At 39.5% G+C, this 20,914-nt stretch overlaps 2 protein-coding genes across 2 annotated transcripts; one reads left to right on the top strand and one right to left on the bottom strand.

The window, feature by feature from the left end:
* Positions 1-11,593: 11,593 nt before the first annotated feature.
* mrps18a (mitochondrial ribosomal protein S18A) lies at positions 11,594-16,160 on the top strand. The gene is made up of 6 exons (XM_038727201.1): positions 11,594-11,773; positions 12,845-12,876; positions 13,805-13,909; positions 14,011-14,134; positions 15,437-15,509; positions 15,643-16,160. The coding sequence occupies exons 1-6, from the start codon at positions 11,626-11,628 to the stop codon at positions 15,785-15,787; spliced, it is 627 nt and encodes a 208-aa protein (XP_038583129.1). The 5' UTR covers positions 11,594-11,625; the 3' UTR covers positions 15,788-16,160.
* A 49-nt stretch (positions 16,161-16,209) lies between these two features.
* On the bottom strand, positions 16,210-19,867 carry rsph9 (radial spoke head component 9). The gene is made up of 5 exons (XM_038727200.1): positions 19,511-19,867; positions 19,244-19,412; positions 18,669-18,798; positions 18,219-18,365; positions 16,210-16,493 (listed from the first exon to the last, which is right to left on the bottom strand). The coding sequence occupies exons 1-5, from the start codon at positions 19,735-19,737 to the stop codon at positions 16,333-16,335; spliced, it is 834 nt and encodes a 277-aa protein (XP_038583128.1). The 5' UTR covers positions 19,738-19,867; the 3' UTR covers positions 16,210-16,332.
* Between the last annotated feature and the right edge of the window lie 1,047 nt (positions 19,868-20,914).

Genomic DNA, 20,914 nt, shown 5'->3' with positions numbered 1-20,914 from the left:
CAATATTTTCAGCCAATAAAGTGGGATTGTGTCACTTTTGAACAAAGAAATTAGCTCTGAACCAGCTGGTGACGTCACAAAACTCCCAACAACTCATTCATTACTAATAACTTAAACATTAGTTTCTGTTTGTGTGTACCCCAAGGAAAGTGATACACTGAGTAGTTACTAAGTAGTCCCTCATTACTTCATCATCATCATTTTACTTGAATGGACACAAAAAAGTAAGTAATCATGAGATAATGATATAGTAATAATGGACTACTTAGTAACTACTCAGTATTACCCCCGTGGCCTCTTACTCAGAGGTTCCTCACCAGCAACAACAGAGTTTTAACCAGTTTTATCCCATCGACTTGTCTGAGCTTTTAAAAACAATATCACAAATGAGAGTGTCCTCCGGCCCACTTGATATAATACCTACAAAATTTTTACTAAAAGTAATAGATTCTGTTGGGCCCCATTTGATCTCTGTTTTCAACAGCTCCCTATCTACTGGTTGTGTCCCTGATTATTTTAAAACGGCTTGCGTGAACCCACTTTTAAAGAAACCTGGTTTAGATCCCTCCCTCCCACAAAATTTTAGACCAATTTCAAAACTGCCTTTTATTGCAAAGATTCTAGAAAGAATTGTGTCCAAACAGCTGCTCACTGTACTGGAAAATAACAAAATATTTGAAAAGTTTCAGTCTGGTTTTAGGAAGTACCACAGCACTGAGACTGCCCTGCTTAAAGTCACCAATGACCTTTTAATGTCTGCTGATGAAGGTATGTGCTCAGTCCTTGTACTCCTGGACCTTAGCGCTGCTTTTGACACCATTGATCACAACATCATGTTAGACAGACTGAGGCACTGGGTGGGGATCTCTGGTACTGCCCTAGAATGGTTTTCATCCTACCTGTCAAATAGGAAGTTTTGCGTGTCTGTAAACAACTATGTCTCTTCATTCTGTCCAGTTAAATATGGTGTGCCTCAGGGGTCGGTCTTAGGACCCATTTTGTTTTCCTTGTATCTGCTTCCCCTTGGACATATTATCCATAAACATGGCATTTCTTTTCATATTTATGCTGATGACACACAAATATACTTGCCCGTCAGATCCACAGACCCTGGAATGCTGAGTTCACTTAACAACTGCCTTTGTGAAGTTAAAAAATGGATGTCAAATAATTTCCTCCAGCTGAACTCAGACAAAACAGAAATCCTGGTCATCGGGTCCCAGCAGATGGCAGATGCCATCTGCTGGTTCCCTAGTAAATCACATTAAGCCTGTGGCAAAGAACCTTGGTGTTTGGTTTGATAGTAATTTAAATTTCGAGCAGCACACCACAAAGCTTGTTCAATCATGTTTTTATCAACTTAGAAATATAGCTAAAATTCGATCTATGTTAACTTTTAAGGACACCGAGACCATTTTACACGCCTTCATCTCATCACGCCTGGATTATTGCAACAGCCTTTTCACCTGTTTAACCCAAAAATCTATTGATCGACTCCAGACTGTCCAGATCTCAGCTGCCAGGCTTTTAACCAGAACAAAGAAATATGACCACATTACTCCTATTTTAGCTTCATTACACTGGCTCCCAGTATGTTTTAGAATTGACTTTAAAATTCTATTGATCACTTTTAAAGCTCTTCATGGCCTCTCGCCTTGTTATATTTCTGACCTTTTAGTCCCATACGCACCAGCACGTACCTTGAGATCCTCGGGCAGAGGTCTGTTGTCTGTTCCAGAGTCTCGACTGAAAACTAAAGGGGACAGAGCGTTTGTTGTCAGGGCCCCGAGGCTCTGGAACAGCCTGCCCGAGGAAATCAGGTCGGCTGAGTCAGTGAACTCTTTTAAGTCCCTTCTTAAAACATACTTTTATAGGAGAGCTTTTCCCGATCTTATTTGACTTTATTTTATCCCTTTTATTTTATTGTATTTTACTAATTTTATATTAAATTTTCATGCTCTTATCTTTTTTTGTATTATTCTTTACACTTGTTAAAGCACTTTGTAACTTGTTTTTGAAAAGTGCTCTACAAATAAGGATTATTATTATTATTATTATTATTATGTATCACTTTACTTACTTTAAATTTCACTCACTTTACTTTAAATTCAATTAGGAGTTCATCTTTAACTAATCAGAAATAAGTTTTTCATTTGTTCTTCATTTGTTTCCTGGTAACTACTCAAAATTGTGTGTCTCTTTTGGTAAAGTGCTGCCATCACTTCACCGTTTGATGTTGAACATTCATACAGCTCAGCGCCATTGTCATACATAGACAAACATCATTTTCAATAATCAGTTCCTACTAACTACATTTTGAAACAAAAAACTCATATAGCAACACAGTCAAACCCACATGATCAACGATGCATAATCATCTGGCAGCAGACATGCTAGCAGATCACTAAACCCTGTCACATGACCCCTGCTTTGCAGGCAGAAGCAGTCCATCAAGAGTCTCCCCTGTTCCACTTGCTCTGAGTCAGTTGCTTAATGATGATGTCTTTAGAGTAACTGACTCAAGAGAATTTGGGGAAATTAAGGTAAATTCAATGTGCAGTTATCCTGTGATTGCCACTTGTTGCCACTTTGGCTGCTTAAGTTACATAGTCTCACTTTAAAGCAAGACTCAGTCAGTCAGTGAACGCAGCTAATGTGATTTATGGTTGCAGCTCTCCTGAAAACTGAAACATAATACCTGCTAACTTGTAACATTAGACCATAAAACATTTAGTTACTTAGGTAAAATGATTCTTTACATGTTATTATTTGGTGTGAATGGATTTAAACATGTGAATGTGCTTCCACTTAATGACAATGCAGCTCTTTGGAAAAAAGTAGGTCTTCTTCTCTGACTGTTCTTACTCCTGTGTTTGCCAGCGATGGAATTTTACTGGAGAGTTTGCCTTGTGCTTGACTGCCCAGTCCTTATACATACAAGTGAATGGGAGATGGAAGGACTTCAGGTTTGCTTCTTTTCAGCGTCCACTCTTTTGTTGCATCATGTCTCTTTGTGTTGAGAAAATGCTTCCTAATTAAGCCTGATGCATAAAGACTGGAGAAACTCTTGACTGATTGCTGTCGTTCACTGTACTACTCCATCTCACTGCAGACTGGACACACACACACACACACACACACACACACACACACACACACACACACAAAGTGAAGTTTTTACATTCTCATTCAGGGGGTAAGATGTATTGGACATGGTGTTAAAAATCCAACAAAAAAGAGGGTAGTAAAAATAAGAATAAAAGATGGTCTCAAGTTGTTTCCATGAATGATCCCCAACTGGGAAAGGAAGAGAACAAGGGACAAAGATCATGTAACCCATCAGGGAACCCACATAACATGTCTCTTTGGTGAAAGAGGGTGTTTCTTATGTCTGAAAACACGTTGCAAATCATTGACTGTCTCTGTTTTAAAGTTGTTTATTTCATTGATAATGTTAATTACATATTAGTGGATGAGGATCATCTGCCCTATTAGGCCAATAAGTTGCAAATAGCGTCCTTGAAAACATACATTTGAATGTGTCTTATTATTGAATCCTCAAGGTCTCACTGAGTGGCTGCTGCAGGCGACTGTGGCGACTGTCTGCAGAAGGTGCAAGGCAGTCAAACAGTGTCAGTCGAGCGAAGCTGCACCTGACAATCACCACTGCCCCCTGCTGGGCTCCACCTGTCTACAATTTAGCCCGCTTTCTGTGCGTTCTATATGATTCAATACATTCACCCAGTTTCAGTCACCCTAGGAGTCAGAGAAAAGGAGACAGACTAATGAGGAGAAAAAGTGCCCTTGTGTAACACTGGGTTTCTTTACAAGCCAGGTGTGGTTCACATAAAGGAGGGGTGTAGAGCAGCCAGATATCTGCGGTTCCCACTTTCTTGCTTCTGTGAGAGAACACATTATCATATGTTGAACTTGAAGAAGGGCCCCTCACACAACTTACTACCTTTTGACAACCCAAGTGATACTATCCACTGGGAAATCGAGCATAAAAATGTCCTTGAAGCACCGTTGTGTCAATAAACTTTAAATTGAGCTACAAACTCTATTGTGAATTGTGGTTGACCGTAAGCAGTGCAGATAAACTGGTTCACATTTTGCTGAAAAAAGTTAGTTAAATCATCCCATGTAGATAAGCAAGGAACATTAAAAGTAAACTGACTGATTTCACAATGGAGTTTGACGTAAATTTCTCACCCATACAAAGGAGGAAAGAATGAAGGGAGGAAAGAAATGAGGCCACGCTTGGATAAATAAGGTGGTGAAATAAGCATGGGACTTCGCAGTGTGACGTGAGATGAAAATGTCAATGAAACTCATTCTCCGTGGAGACAAAAGTAACATCAGCCAAAAATCCTGGATTTGTTGAACTGCAGTTTACTATAAAGCACCATGGCAACACATCTCACAAATAGAAAATGGTTTAAAGGTTTGCCAGGCCTTTCCTACAGAAATAATAGAAAACATAGCCATCTTAAAGCTGCTCAAATCAACATTTTTTAAATTGACAATGGATCAAAGGACTGTGTAATGTGAAAAGGGTCGCTCATGAACAAATTATCACCAGAATCTGCAATCCCCCTCAGTCCTATGGGACTTTTTAGCATCTTTCAGCTCATTGTTATGGTTTTACGACCTGCACTTGTAATGTCACCGGTCAGTATCATCAGCTGCCGGTCAGTCACAACCGGCAGCTTAATTCAGCAAAAAAGCTCTAATAAACTAACTTTACCCTTCTTGACCAGCACTAAACAACATATAGACAAAGTTAGCATCCAGATGGTGAACATAGTGAAATGTTTCACAGCTACCTAAGCTAAGAACCAGATAATTCCCTCAGGAGTTGGTGGAGACCAAAACAGAGCTAAAAGGAGAGTGGACCAAATTAATGTCGCTCAATGTCTGATCAATGTGTAAATATGTCACTCTTTGTTATAAACATTATACAGCCATGTCAACTTTATTAGGCAATCTTGTGTCCCTGTTGTGTTCACAGCTTGTTGTGCTGCTTCCAAGTGGCCAAAAAAGTCAAGTCATGCAGGCCTTTTAAATTGATGCATTTATTGTAAGCCAGGATGAAAAGTAACTAATTCCAGCAGACGAAGAAAAAAAGTGGCAGCTCCTTTAATATAAATGGTCACCTCATAAGTCACATGACCACCTGTAGACAGCCTTTCAGTAAAAGGGACTGCAGTTGGCTGGAAACCATATGGTCTACGTGAGAATGCTGCACAAATCAGCACAGCATGAGCCATGTATCAAATTAAAACATCCTTCAGAGCTTATATGAATCACCGGTTAACAGATAGACTGAAATGAAGTGCATTCCTTTTGTTAAGTGTTGCATCTTTTTGTCATTTCTAGATTAAGTAAATCAAACCTACTTATTTTGATGTTTTTGCCAAGAAAAATATAGAAAATAGACATATTATCAAGGAAGTTCTCAGGGAGTATGTATGTTCTCTAGTAGTAATTGAATAGAATACTTACAAAAACAACACATAGTATTGCAAGCCGTTTATTCCCATTTTATATCTTAATTCTTAAAAAAAAACATATGCAATAGTGACTAGCAAAATGGAAATGGTTACTAATAACCATTCAATTAGTCACTTGTAACTAAAAAATAGTTACTAGTGACTAATGGAATAATTACTAGAAATTAAGCGCTAGTATCTAATCAGTTGTTACTAGTAAAACAGGAATAGTTACTAGTAAATAATGGAATAAGTACTAGAAGCTTTTAAATAGTGTGTATAAAGTTTAGAGGGATAAATGTTAAAACGGATTGCCATAAACACTGACACATCTAACAGGTGGAGTGGTCAATGCAAAAAAAGATTCTCAATCAGTGTCATAGACAATGTGCTGCACTTATATCTGCACTGGTCTGTAAATTAGATAACCAATGACGTGCTCCAGGAGGATGACCGCCCCCCCCGCCCCACACACACACACACACACTTTTTAATTGACTTCATTGTTCCTAGCCACTGTGGGTGACCCTTCGAAAGGTCAGGCAAACACAACTCAACCGAAGGAGACTGGACCTCAGGAGGTGCAGCACTAGTTCCAAACTTAAACAAACTGCGTCCCAGCGAAAAGGAAAATGCAAAGGGAGAGTACAAAATGTTTTCAAAATCAGGAGCCGAGAAATTACTGTAGCACAGAAACTTATACTAAATCTAAGGTCCGCTCGTCATACGTGAAAGTGCATATGTGAGAAAGACAGATGCAGGTGTTTGTGTGCGTATTTCCGGGCAGGCTGAGTATGTGTGTGATGAAGAGGATAGAAGCTGGCACTGTCAGAGGGCCAAGTGGAGGAGAAATGGGGATAAGAGCCTCTTCAAAGAGCAGTGAATTTGTTGAAGAAGGCAGTGCCATTTAGCACGTACGCCCAACTAAGTGCGGGAAGGCTAGGGAGTGAGAGGGCTGAGAAACAGAAGGGTGAGTGTGTGTGTGTGTGTGGATGGATGAAGATTCATGTCACTATGAGAAAGCTTTACCCAACATCAGAGCAAGAAATGCACACTGAATCACTCTTAACCTTGAGCTCCATTCCCTGGTCAATAAAACTAGCATATCTGTTCCACTTGTCTGCTTTGGCAAGCTTCTTCCTCCTCACTTCATTTTTACAAGCAGTGGGGGCCTTTAACCAAACTCATTCCCTTGAAATAGGCTAATTGTGTTCAGTTGACTTCCTTGGAAGCCCTTACAAGTTAATCACCCAGGAAAGCCTCTTAGTGACAGCTATGTCTTAATTGCATACCAGACCGTGCCCATCAATTTGGATGGCAGCAAATCCACACATTCCATCTGCATGGGAATGAGACATTCTGTCGAAAATGTTCTGTTCTCACTGAGAGAAATCTTCATCTGAGGAAGCACTCAGCAGAGAGAAGCATTTGAAAGCTGCACCACAAGAGTCAGATTGCGTAATTCAGTAATTTTGATTAAAGGTACCTCCCCAAATTCAACTTCTCAGATCCCACGGTGTTGGTGTTAGGACCCTCCTGCAGGTCTTTTTGTGTTAAGGCTCTTCAGCAGATGCAATCACCAGGGGCCCTTAAGTCTTCACCAAACATTAAAGGCAAAACAAACGGACCAGTGTGACAATAAAAGGGGAATGTGGTGGGGTGGGTCGGATTTGTTTTTGTGTGATGTGACCGTGCCCACTCATCTTCGCTCCAGTCTCAGCTCGTTCCATGCTGCGATGTAGCAGTTTATCCAGGGAAGCGGTGGTGAAAACGCTAACCTTTTCCACACAGCAATAACTTCCCACCATGACATCGAACCAACATTGCTTCAGTGTCCCTCAGCGCTTGCTGTGAAAATGTCAGACGAGTTCTTTTCATCTGAGGGAAATCCTATCTGATTTACTCTCCCCCCTCTTCCTCAGCTGAGGCGCCTGTTTGTACAGGGCCATGTTTCATTTGAATATCAAAGCCTGTGAGGAGGTGGCCAGACACTTTAAATGCCATTTTTTGGGCTTCTCTCAAGGAATGTGACTGCTTAAATGTCCTCGACGAGGGGACCTGATCACTGAGACAATGCTTCCTTTGTGGCCGCAGGGTAACGGTAATCTCTATCTGTCCACTCTCTGCTGCGTAGTCGAGACAAAACACAGAAGGCCATTTGCATCTGACTGCTCCACAGTTTGGATGAGATTTGAGAAATTGTTCACATTTTTGGCCATGAAAGCAAACAACCATGATGGTAAACATGTTCCTGACGTGTCCTACTTGTATGCTGCATTCACAATTAAAGATTGCAGAAACCAAATGTTAAAGAGAAAAGTCAAACGGCCCCGATTTTATGCACCAAATCCAAACTAACAAGTCTGTCAATCAATGAATCATTCATTTAAGAAAACACAAAACATTTTGCTGTGTTAGGGTAATATATAAAACAATTCAACTCATTTCCCACGGTTTTCCTCAACAAAACAAAAAACACAAAATGTCACAACATTTCTTCTGGCTGCCCCTAGTCTCACTGAACTAAAAATGTTCTCTGTTTCATCACAGTTTTTTAAGTTATTTGATCTGGCCTAAGTTGATCAAATTTTTTTGTCATTTTAAATACGCTGTACATTTTTATTATTGTGTTCAATTTGTATATATATGTAGATTTACATTAAGGGGAGCCTTAAGATAAGTTATGCAATTTTTGGTTAAAGTAGTAAAATGCTAGATTAGTTTGGGGTAAGATCCACCCCCGGTCGCAGTGCCCCTTTATGGTTGATCGTTTGTTAAATAGATGTTATTTAGACACTGGATAGCCCCTTTAGCCAACTAGCATCTTCACTATCAGAAAGTCTGAGGTAAAATTCTGAAGTTATAAGCTCACATATGCTCACATTACTAGCTAGCTAGCTGGCATGCGCATATTTTATCTCAGATGTTCTGCTAATGAAGTTCCAGCAAACTCACTATTTAAAAGAAATAAATTATAGGAAAGCTAATAACATAAAGCAAGGCAAGTTTATTTCTACAACACAGGTCTATAATCCACTTGCTTTTAACCAGCTATAATTCAAATATTAAAGTGATTTCACACCATATAGGTGGTGGTGGGGGGGCTGTGAAAAATGCCTTTCTCCTAAAATTTACATTTGATTAAATTTGAAATTAACTTCTCAACTGTAGGTATTTAGTTTACTTTATATTATGTTACCCTAAGCATGGCCATCTCCAAGATACAAAAAAAATTAACTATTATTTAATGTGTCAGCAAATAGATATTGAGCTTAGGGGGGGGTGTTTTACCCCACTCTGCCCTATTCAATCATTAAGACCAAATTAGAGTGCAAAACATCTATGCTTCAATTACTTTTAAACTCTGTTGTTCAGTGGCATTGGCTGATTGACACACATACATGTCTCCATAGAGGTCCCTGTGAAGACTTCCTCAGACCTTTCCCTGTCTGACTCAGGTTCATCTGAGCGTAAAAAATGCATCATTTGGACCGTCTGTCCTGAGCATCAAATATTATTGTATTCATTAAATTCATGATGAATAGTCCAACCCTGACATATGCAAATACGTCTGTGGTGTAGTATGCAACATGCTTGCCCTTCATTGTGTTTCTTGTTATGCATCAATAAATAATATGAATGAAGCAGTCAAACCAGATCATTTAAATGATCATCTATGACTTCACAGTCACACAATAACATACAATAGTGCACCTCTAATTGAATCTGTGCTGGTTCCTGCTCCCTCCTCCCCCTCCTTTTCCTTTCTAGTTCACATGTTGAGTAAGTATTTAGCAAATCATTTTGCTAAATACTGGCTATATATTATAAGCTTTTGAAGTCTTTAAGAAAATCATAAAATGTACATGTTTATTTTACCCATTAAGTCAAAGCTGATCATCGTTTCTTAAAAAACACAAGCTTTTTTACAGTTTACAGCACGTAAGCATGACAAAGCACCTGCTCCATACTCACATCTCTTTGATGTTTCTGCCTCTTTGCTACCAACCTCACCATCACCTTCAGACTGCTTAAAGAAATCCATTATCTTAGCACACTCTTTTTTTGGTGCACCTTATCTGCACTGCTCGCTGCAGGTTTTCTCTACATCCAGTACATCCTTTTAATGAGTGCTAGATACTAACTGCCCGAGAGCTATATGATCAGTTGAGATCTATACTATTTCAGATTGCACCAACAGTGTTGCTGCAGCTCAGATGACCTACTGTAGGGCCTATAGGCTTAGTTTATAATGCTAGGGAAAAAAAGGCCAGCCCTCACAAAGTCAAAAAAAAAAATTCCTGAACTTCCCGATGGTCAGTCCACACCTGGCAGTCAATGTCAAGTTCTGAAAAAACTGCAGCTACAAAAACTGTGAGTTACTGTCTTTTGTGTGTCACATTAAAGGTGCTCTCTACATTAGCACAATTGTTGCTGAATCTTCCCTTTGTGTGGACGTCTGCAACATAGATCTGGGAAATCATAACTTTGTTTATATAATATCAAAATTCTGAAAACTTCAAGGTGTCATGTGGGGTTTTCTTGTCAGGGCATGTAAAACCTTTGCGATTTTTGAATACTGAATGGGTTCCATGTCTTTGTTGGTGCATTGCTATGTTTCATGGGTGTTACAGCCACCAGCTGTCAATCAGGGGAATAACTAAAAGGCGTTTGCAGAAATGTGCATCACATTGCCCACATGACAAACAAAACAGGGCTATATAGCACCACTAGTGGTGAAAAGTAAGTAACTTTATTTCTATAGCAGCTTTGAAAAGCAAAGGCACACAAACTCCACAGGGTACATTTACTTCGAAAAAGACCTCACATGTAGATCTACTTTCTATCATCAATTTGTCATTTGTTGTATTATTTTGACCTCTTTCAGAGGAGGAACCCATAAATTAGCGTAAATGGTATATTATTAGAGAGAATGTTGCAAGCACATTAAAGCTCATGGACAACTGAATGTTTATATTCTGTTTGGAAAATTGAGACCTAACTTGAGCACAAAAGGAAATCTATTTGCACAAAGATAATAATATTAAGGTACCAAACCAAACAAGGGGGCAATAATTTAATCATAAATTGAAGGAAATCCTGCAAAGGGAGGCTAAGTTCTAAGTTCTATAGCTGTAATTTGCACAAGAATAAGTTCCGTAGATGTATTTTACTTTATCAAATGAGAGACTTCTGTGAGCAGAGCTATTGTTGTAGCCTGCCATGGCCTTTCTTCACGCTTTCTTGATGCAAACAGATGAAGCCATGAGATAAATCCTGCAAGACAGCAAACAAAAACATGACAACTGGACAATGGCATAGTGTTCTCACGATAACACTATCAAACACGAAAGTCTTTATCTGCTCTTAGTCTCTTTATCTGGCCATCTTCCATTTTCTGCAACAAAAGTTTGGCATGTTCCTACACTGCTTGTCTCGGGGCCTCCTGTACTTCAATCTCACGAGCGTGATATGAGTAGGGGAATGAACTCTGAGCATCTAAAGAAAAGGATCACAAGGATGGAAGTATCTCTAGGATCCAAAGATGCTGCAGTGTATCATATGGACTGCAGGATTTATATCCCTCTGCACAGACACGTTAGATCCATCTTCCTTGCAGATGAATACTTTCTAGTATTACTCTGATCTCTGTCAGTGCTTTAAAAGATCTCTGTGGCTCTGTGATCTGGATGTCACTGTTAGCTTTTCTTGGGTGTTCTCCCTTGTCTTAGATATCAACATGCCATATATTCATTGCTTTTCCCCATGTGTTTAATTTTAGTTGGTATTTTGCTGCAATTTGTTTTGTGTGTAATTGCATATTAATTAGATCTAAATCTTGGCTTATAATGTCTTGTCCTTTGAGGGAAATCGTTTGATAAAGGATCATAATTATATCTGGTCTTGAAAAGGAATTTCCTCTTGGCCATGCAACCATTTTTATCAAGCCAGTTGATTAAACTCAAACAGATGTCATACATGGACATGTGTAACCTAGCCTACTTTCTGTTGGAATTTGTGTCTTTATTGGTCTTCAACAGCGCCGCTCAATAAAAAGTCGAGGGTGTCGTTGTTATTATTCTCGCGAGATTACCAAATAGGAAGAGACGAAGGAGAAGGTCAAGAATTAAAAATGGCAGCCCGCAGTATGTTGAGGTCCGTGTGGACCTCATTTGCGGGCTTAAAATTAGGTGCCACGGGTACCAACGTGAAGTTTCAACAGACGATACATGTTCCCCAGCTACAGACGTTAACAATTCAGAGCCGAGGGATCCGCAAAGGTAAGAGTCCTCCGCAAACGTTAAGGTTTTAGCCTATCAATGCTAGACGCTCTAACGTTAGCTACTGTATAGCATGTTAACGTTAACACTGACAGTAATTATTGGCATCTCAGCACAGTTATTTAATCTTTTAAAGACATGCGTATAACATCCACCTCGCCTAACCGTAAATGCAACAACAAATATAAAAAGCATTCAGTAAATAACTTAGCTGTTTGCCAGAAGGCATGCGCCCATTGAATCAGTCTTTCCCTCGTTATCTTTTCACTTAGTGTGTTGTGAACACAAAAACATGTTACTTTGAACAAGGGCGAAGAGAGTCACATAAATTACGCACACATTGAAAGAATGTGTTAAGCAGAGGTAGTTTTATTGTTTTCTTTCTCCTCCACCTGACTTTACATGTGCTGAAATCGGAGGTTATGTATCCAAGTATTACAAAAAATATTTCACTGTAAATAAATGTATTTTTAAAGTGTGTGTCTATCTGTCTATAAAAAGAGCCTCACCTAACCACATTTTGAGTACTGTATGTGAATATATTTGATGTCAATTGTGATTTTGCCAGACCACTGCAAACTGGCATGTGGCACATTTATTATAATTATTCTATATTTTTATATATTGTCAATTTATATAAATAAATCCTCTCCCCCTGTAATATGTCTGCACAACACAAACCCGGAGTCATGCACATGTGAATATCTGCCACATTGTTCTTTCTCTTTCTCTACATACAATTCTATTAGTTCTTTTAACAAGGATCTGTTTATTCCATATTTATATATTTTACATTTATTTATGTCAGCTTTATGTTTGTCTAGCACCTTATCACCAAAGCTAATTCCCAGTATGTGTAAAATACTACTTGGCAATAAAAGCTCTTTCTGATTCAGGTGGAGACTCGAGCTGAATTATATTTACTGGCTGTCAGACAAATTGTAAATAATAATTGTATCACTTGGCACCACATTCACTTAAAATGTCTTCCAAATATTAGGCAGGCCGTAAAGACAAATAGTTATATTTATTATGATTAAGGCCTAACATCATATAATGTGTGTTTTACAGTGGTGGAGAAGCAAATGGAGAACACGACAATGGTACGTAAAACCTGGCTGTGATTTAATACAATTTCACCTGATGAAGATATTGTACATGCATTCTTCTTGTGCAGTATTTTGATAACATCAAAAGCTATTCATTGAGGCATTTGAATGAATTCTAAACTGGTGAGCAGAAATTCACATAAAATATGTATTTCTCTAACTCCTGATTGTTTTGCCTTGAAGTGTATCGCATCAGGCTGTTTTCTAAAGAAACAAACGAAAAGCCGAATAGAGAAAACTCTACTGCTTTGTGTTATAAACACCCTTTATATAATAACAGAAATTAGGTATTTTTGAGTCTGGATGTTTAAATGGAAAAAAAATTATATATAAAATTCATCAGTGATCCATCATAAAAGTAGTTGATAAACACGCAGTTGGTGACAGATTATCACAGTGGCTATATACGTCGCAAAGGATAGGAATAGCAGGTTTAAACTCTAGTAAACATTCATCATGCTGAACACACATAACAAAAACTGTCTGCAGAGTGTATCTTAACTGATTTTATTTATTTATTTATTTATTTTTCATCTACAAAGTATAAGCCTATCAGGTTTGGCAAATGTTTATTCAAGTGTTGTGTAATTTTAAACAGCATTGACATTTTAAAGATACTAAAAGTACATCATTGCAACCCACGAGACCAACGGCGAAAATAGAAGCATATGTTCAAAGGAGAGGCTCTGTCAGATGTGAGGAGATGCAACAAGGGCAACTCCTTTGACCTGCATTGGCATACTTCTATAACCAACAGTTAGATAGGATCGTTGGAGAGAGGGACTCACAATTTAAAAACAATTAAAACACTTTCTTTTACTGCACACATGAATTTTGAGTCAAGTTGAAAACCATAGCTGATTTATTATTATTATTGTTGTTGTTACTACTATATTAACTAGTCATGTTAATTATGTGTCAGATTGAGGGAGAAATACTGGACGTTCCAGCAGGACCCCAGCCTCCAAACCCCACAGCCAAGTGTCCTATCTACAGATGGAACCTGCAGCACAAATACAACTACACGGTAAATGCATCCACATGCATGTAATGACCAAAGGATCTCAGACATCATGGAAAGTGCATCAGCTGTTTAAAATGCCTGCTTTTGTGTTTAAACCCCTCCAGGATGTTTTGTTGCTCAGTCAGTTCATCAGGTCAGATGGGGGGTTGTTGCCCAGGAGGATCACAGGTCTCTGTCCAGAGGAACATCGTAAGATTGCCATCTGTGTGCAGATGGCCCACAGAGCAGGTCAGTGTTAACTGTGACTAATGACTTACACAAATTTCAAGTACAGTTCAGTGTTGGAGAAGCACCAAAAGGCATATACAGACTTAGATATTGACTCTGACGCTGTCAAGATGGTAAGAAGTTGTACCAACTGACCCAGCCAACTGAACTAAACCACATATTTATTGCAGAGTATTGAATCTGTCAGGGCTGCAATTAATGATTATTTTCATGACCCATTAATCAGGTAATTATTTTCTGATTGATATAAAACAGAAATGCAACCAATCCTCACAATTGAGAAGATTGAATCTGCAAATGTTATATTTTTGCTTGTTAAAAGAAATTTGTAATTTATTTTCAGTTGACTAATAGTTTCAACACAGTTTCCCTCTCACTCAAATTGCAATAGGGTAGCACTCAAATACAGACCGTACGGCTGGTAAACATGCAAATGAGTTAGTTCAACTGTGCTAGCTCTTTGCTGTATTTGTTGTTGTTTGTAGAAGTTCAAATAGGATCCAGCAAATTCTTCACTGTTGTACCTTTTTTAGACTGGCTTCAGATAATTGGCTGTGAGTCTCTTGACATGTTTAAAGGTGCAATGTATAAGATATTTTAGTTAAAACATTAAAAATTATCCACAGAAGGTCAAGCAGTAACAGTTCTGACGTCATGTCAAAGACGTTTGTGTATTGTGTTGCAGAGATATCTACTGCACTTGCTAACCATACTAACCAGCTAGCCCCAACCCCTCCTGTCTTGTATTACCACTTGTCAATCAGTCAATTTTATTTGAAGTGTAAAATCACCATGCAACGTGGTCTCAAAACACATTACAATTAATATAATGCATAGGACAAACATACAGCGATCAAATACAAATAAATAGTTAAATAAAACCGTCACTTTAAAACATCATAAAACTTGTGTTTTGGGAGGTGATAGTACGATAGTATAGCTCAGGCCTCCTGCTATTTCAGCTGGGAGATTTACAATGGTACACCTTCTGTTTCTCTCTTTCACTGAACTATTCGCCTTGTGAACGCATCGTAAAACACGTTTCATCCAACTCTACAGAAACAAAACAAAATTCTGGCACTACACGCTGCAGCTGCCCTTCTGATACCTGACCTCCCGCTTGCTCCTCTCCTGTCCCCGTCTTTGTCATCTCTGTCCTCAGGCGCCGGTTCTCGTGCCCATTCCGGACTCAGCCAGCTAGTAGGCTGTAACTCAGCAGACTAGCTAACAGCAGTTTGTAACAGTAATGATGTTTTTAAATTAAGTACATAAATGTGACATTTGTTTTTCTCTTTGTTCAAGGTCTGCTGCCTGACCACAAACCCAAACTTCCTGAGGGCCACGTCCCAAAGAGGCCCAAGCCACAACTTAACAGGTAATGTATACTGTACATGTGTCTCTGCTTCTATGTGTGTTTCTCACTATTATCTATCACTTGTCAGCACCAGTCCCAGTGCAACTGAAGCTAGCCATACTTTTATCGTCCACATCTGCTCTTTATTGTACAGATACCTGACCCGCTGGTCCACTGACTCTGTGAAACCCATCTATAAAACTGGACTGAAGTGGTGTAAGAAGCGCATGTCTGTTGGCCACCCAGCACTCAAGGACAATGTGCGTTACGGCGTCAAACCCCTTTACATAAAACACTGAGGGGCAGAAAGCCTGACGAATTGGTGCAGCAACTGGACGTTAGTGGGTGGGCCCTTTTTCATGCAAGGATGCAGTTCTAAGTGGATTTACTTTTGTCATACTGCCCTGGAAATGGGTCTAAAAGCTTCATCCATCTGTATTTATTCTACATTTTGTTTATTAAGCTGTGTCATGCTTCTTAAAGAATCATGCTCAGCCCCACCCAGGACCATCTTTTCTGTCTCTGTTGGTTTTCAAAAAGCCTTGAAGTGAACTCTCTTGACAACTTAATGTGATCATCAACTGGTTCTGTGTTACACTTTCAAAGTAGGTGGTATGTTGACTGTGTATACTCAAGGCAACACAGATGTGCAAATAAAATGCTCTCAACATGCTTTTGTACCCGAAAAGTAAATGGAACAAATAGCTTGGCGACACACAACTGCACGACTTTACCTCTTTATTTGTTTTAAGATAAGACAAACAAAATGTCCTGAAACAACAGAGGAACATGAGATGTATGATTTATGATTTGTAGCTTAAAATGCATGTACAATGTCTCCTTTTTATAGCATGAAGGGAAGGTCCAAATTCTTGGTCCCATCACCAATGTAGATGTGTCCGTGCTGTGGCGTCAGTGGCACATGGTAGAAGGTCAGGCCAAGCCACAATAGGCTGCGAAGCACGCACACTTTGCTAGCACATTCAAACTGTAGACTCCATGATGCTATGCAAACAAAGAAGACTTGTTGTAAACAGTTGAATGTTAAATGCAGGAGGCATCATGTTCTCTGACTGCACTGTCGAGCTGAATTGAAATGGAGGCTGCAGTAATCTTTGGAAATCAGTCCAAGAAGATTATACTATTCACATGCAAGAGGCAACCAAGGGATATGATATAAATCAACCCTTTGTGCTTTTGATATCTACAGTCTAACCTGTTTCTCAATATGCTTGGGTGTGACTGTGAACCAAAACCCAGGGAATTGAGAACAAGAGCTGGATCTGCTACAGTATAAACATAAACACCATTGATTCTTTTACACAAAAGGGAAACTGTTCTGATAAATTAGACAGTTGTTGCACTTCTTATCCGGTAACGAACGAATGAACTAAAAGTAAAAACAACTTAGAAGATTGGCATTATGCAACATGTTGTGTCGAGGTAATAACTGTACTTCTGCAGGAGGAGGAGGAACCTAAAGCCATAAATCAGGACCTGGAAGCTGTTTGCAGAATTGTTGTGGGAAGGGGTTGGGGGGCAGCTCAGGGTCTCAGGAAGAGCACCTGTCTTTTGGGGGAGATGCGTCATACCACATTTTCCCCAGAGCTCAGTTTAAAACATGTTAACTCTTTCTCCTTTTCGGCAAACACATGTGATCCACTGTTAGGACGGCTGCAGTGAGTGTGGCACACTGAGACAGCTGTGCAATGTCTGCTGCAGCGATGACACTGCCGACATCCGCATCAACTCAAGGAACACAAACATATACACATGTGGAAGTCCTCTTAAATCAGACATCTGCTGCATGTTTGCTCTTGGGCGCCGAACACTTTGTCTTTCTTTCACACACATATACACTTAGATAGCCTCACTATATCTACATTCACTATGGCCTGGAGTAAATCCAGCTAAGCAACCTCAAATCTTGTTAGACGTGACCTAATTTCACATTCTTTTTACAGTATTCAAGTTTGCTTATTGTTTGCCTTCTGGGTTTGAGTTTTGCGAACATTAGTTTATCAGCTCAAGTGTCTGTGCTCCCTGCCAAAATTCATGCTTTTAGTTACATTTTCATGCAATATTTTTGACCAAAAACAAATTAAAGTCAAGCTCCTCTAAAGTAACCAAGTCTCCCCATGTTGACAAATCTACAACATTTGTGTGCTGTTGATAGAGGCGGGCAGTTATTTGTCACAAATGAGCTAAAATACTTTTCTCTCCTACAGATGTGAGCAATCAATTTCTCATTTCATATCAGTTTGGTTTCTGGCAGTGCGCTTCCCATGTACTGGTTTACGTCTTTTTTTAGTCAGTTTCATGGGGAAATGATGACGATAGAATCTATAATTTTCCTATAAATCACTTGACTTTCAGTAGGTGGGTGCTGAATCCAGATATTTCTTATCTGGCAGTAGTTGAAGACCAATTCTTCCAACGTATTCCCAGGAAATCTGTTCCATCTGGTATGCTGATAAAAGTTTTAGTTTATTTTATTAGTTTAACTGACCTTTTTACTGTTGAAATAATTCAGTTGTTTCTAACTGGAAGACACGCCTCTTGACTTCAGTCAGTTGAATCACCATAATGATTGTGCTAAAAGCACATCTCATTTAGTTGTAATGTAGCATGGCGGTTGGAACATTGGAAGCTGATTAGAGTTCAGTGATCCTGAAATGAAGCTGAAGATGTGTTCATATACTTCAATACAAGACGTTATAGTGTGTTCACCTTTAGGAATGTCATCACTCAGCACATCCAGGAAGTCGATAGCTGGGTTGAAATCACCCATTTCCACGATGGATTTCTTCTTCAGATTCTTTGGTTTGCTGAAGTGAAGGAAGTTGTCAAGCTTCCCTGCTTCTGAGTGAGACAGACCTGAGGAACAATGCACATTGGCATGTTATTCAAACTGAAGCAATGATGGTGCAAATATACAGTGAAATTATGTCAAAATATAGACTACATCATTGTATTTAGCATTGTATTTATGTTTCACAAAGCAGGACTAGCAAGTTAACCAAATAATTTTGAGTTGTCTTGTGAAATATTTCCTAAAATGTTGTTCAAATAAATACCCAATTTTAATCATGCTTTATGAGTCCCCTGAGGGCAATTTACATGCAACAGCAAATGGCAACTCTGGCACACGCATCATGAGGCAGAGTGATATATATTTACCACCAAAGCTGCGGTTGATCTGGACAAGGCCATGTGGACGCTTGACGATGGCACCACGCGGTACCACAGACACTTCCTCATCGATCTGATGAACCGTCACTGCCAGCCTGCTCTCCTCATTGACTTTGGTCTGAAACCAAGCACAGTCACTCTTTGAGATTTAAGCTGCAGTTCTCTTTGGCACTAATTCATCATGAATAAAAACCCTTGTTTGGTGCAGAGGTAGCTGAGCAGAGATATTGTGAGCCTAAATATATCTGTTGGCATCTGTTGTCTTTTTATACTGTGTTTAATTTCAGGCCCACATCCATCTGTGCTTTGGCTTGAGTTATAGCTCTACTGCATAATGCTGTGCTAAAATATTTTTCTTCTGATAACAGTAGATGGATGGATTTATATTTATATACCACCATCAGGATATTTCAACACTTTCTCTTTCTCTGATGCAGTAGCCTACTACTGAATACTACAATGACACTTGTTGCATGTGACTTGGAAGTACTAGGTCTTGAGTTTCATCTGGCAGCTCCATATGTTCACTATGATTAATTCTACACAGTATTAATCATGCTTACCACCACCTCCTCCTCTATAGGGCCATCTCTCTTTCCTTGCCTGCGGATCTCAACATTGTCATACACATATGTGGGGTCTCCAATGAAGCGACCCTTTGCAGCTTTGGCCACTTCCTCGATCATAGAGTCCGTGACAGGGGGGAGCAGGAACCAGTCCATGCAGTTGAAGCTGGAGATAAAAGACCAAACGAGCACAAAAAGGTATTTTCACACTGTCACAGGGGCAGACCCAAAAAAGCGACAATCAAACAGTTGATGCTATCTTACCTATAGAGATTCTTCTTATCCTGCATCTCATTTTCTCCCCTCCCCTGGGCGATAAAGTAATCCTCCTTTAATCCCAGTATTTTGCCCCAAAACAGCACTCGGTGGAACTTGTAGTTTTTCTTCAGGATCACCAAGGAAGTCTGCAGAGCGGTTCTTTGCTCAACGTTTAAAGTGTATCCGCTACCGGCAACGAGTTCCAAAGAATAATATAACGAATCTGAGTCCATTGTTTCTGTAATAAACGACTTTACGGCGTAGATATTAGTTACCTTAACGTTATCTGCTGTTTTAAAACTACTTGCTAGCTAACATAGCAGCTAACCAAAGCCTCATGACAACAAAACGTTGTTGCGCTGGTTGTCATAGCAACACTTAATTCCCCCCTCCCCCCCCACAGTTTTTCTTTTTGAGTGTGTCGTGACTTAACTATTTACAAAGAAGTTTTATTTGTCACAGTCAAAACGGGGGGAAACACATTGTAAACGTGTCGTTTTGGGTGTTTGCTTGTGTTTATACCACAATTAGACTCTATGAAAAGGTTTATACAAACCAGACCATGAGTGAGTCTGGGTCTGACGTCACACCCCATCTTTTCAAGTGTGTGCCTTCAAGAAGAAGCAGTAGGTATACAGTCTATGGTCACAATACAAGTTTGCTACTCCGTTCTGCTCCTCAGCAGACAATATACTTTGATATAGAAGCAATTACAAAAATGGTAGAAAAGTGCTCAGAATGAATTTGAGCTTAAAAGATGGCTTGGGGGAAGAAGCTGCTCTGCAGTCTAGCGGTGTGGCAGCAGAAACTTCTATATCTCTTCCCAGAAGGCAGCAGGGTGAACAGGCTGTGGCTGGGGTGCGTACTGTCCTTTAGTATCCTATGGGGTCTGTATAGGCACCTCACCTCACCAATATCACTGATGCCCGGGAGATGGGTACCAGTGATCTTCTGAGCAGTTTTAATCACCTGCTGCAGAGCCCTCTGGTCCTGGGCCTTAGTTATGTTTCCAGTCGGGATGCTTTCTATTGCTCCTCTGTAAAAGCTGACATGAACTTGGCACGGGAATATGGCCTTCTTAATCTTCCTCAAGAAGAATCGTTTCTGAGCTTTCTTCACCAGTGTGGAGATGTGAGATGACCATGTCAGGTTCTCTGTGATGCTGATTCCCAGGAACCTGTGTGTCTTTATCTCCTTTATCATTCCCAGTAATGCAGACATAATAAAACTTACTTTTAAGATTACAATTTTTAATACCTTTCCTATCCAGTGAAAACCATGTATCTCCAGATGTGGTGATTTTTAATTAAAATGTGTTCCTATACTTCTTAATCTAAATAAACTATTAAAACAGACCTTAGGTCAGCTGGAAACAGGGCTGTTTTTTGAGCCTATCTATCTATCTATCTA

This window comes from Micropterus salmoides, unplaced genomic scaffold, assembly GCF_014851395.1.
Source record: "Micropterus salmoides isolate LMB-PRFRI ecotype aquatic unplaced genomic scaffold, ASM1485139v1 Ms_hic_scaffold_18, whole genome shotgun sequence".
Taxonomy (NCBI): Eukaryota; Metazoa; Chordata; class Actinopteri; order Centrarchiformes; family Centrarchidae; genus Micropterus; species Micropterus salmoides.
The sequence above is the reverse complement of the archived record's forward strand: the minus strand, read 5'-3'. Positions and strand labels throughout refer to the sequence as shown.

What these genes read in the sequence shown, in the direction of transcription:
- rsph9 (XM_038727200.1), bottom strand. Translation starts at nt 19,737, where the DNA reads ATGGACTCAGATTCGTTATATTATTCTTTGGAACTCGTTGCCGGTAGC. An exon ending in GATAAGAAGAATCTCTATAG is followed by an intron (nt 19,413 to 19,510) that starts GTAAGATAGCAT and finishes TTTTATCTCCAG; the next exon opens with CTTCAACTGCATGGACTGGT. An exon ending in CTATAGAGGAGGAGGTGGTG is followed by an intron (nt 18,799 to 19,243) that starts GTAAGCATGATT and finishes GCTTGGTTTCAG; the next exon opens with ACCAAAGTCAATGAGGAGAG.
- mrps18a (XM_038727201.1), top strand. Translation starts at nt 11,626, where the DNA reads ATGGCAGCCCGCAGTATGTTGAGGTCCGTGTGGACCTCATTTGCGGGC. An exon ending in AGCACAAATACAACTACACG is followed by an intron (nt 13,910 to 14,010) that starts GTAAATGCATCC and finishes AAACCCCTCCAG; the next exon opens with GATGTTTTGTTGCTCAGTCA. An exon ending in GCAGATGGCCCACAGAGCAG is followed by an intron (nt 14,135 to 15,436) that starts GTCAGTGTTAAC and finishes TCTTTGTTCAAG; the next exon opens with GTCTGCTGCCTGACCACAAA.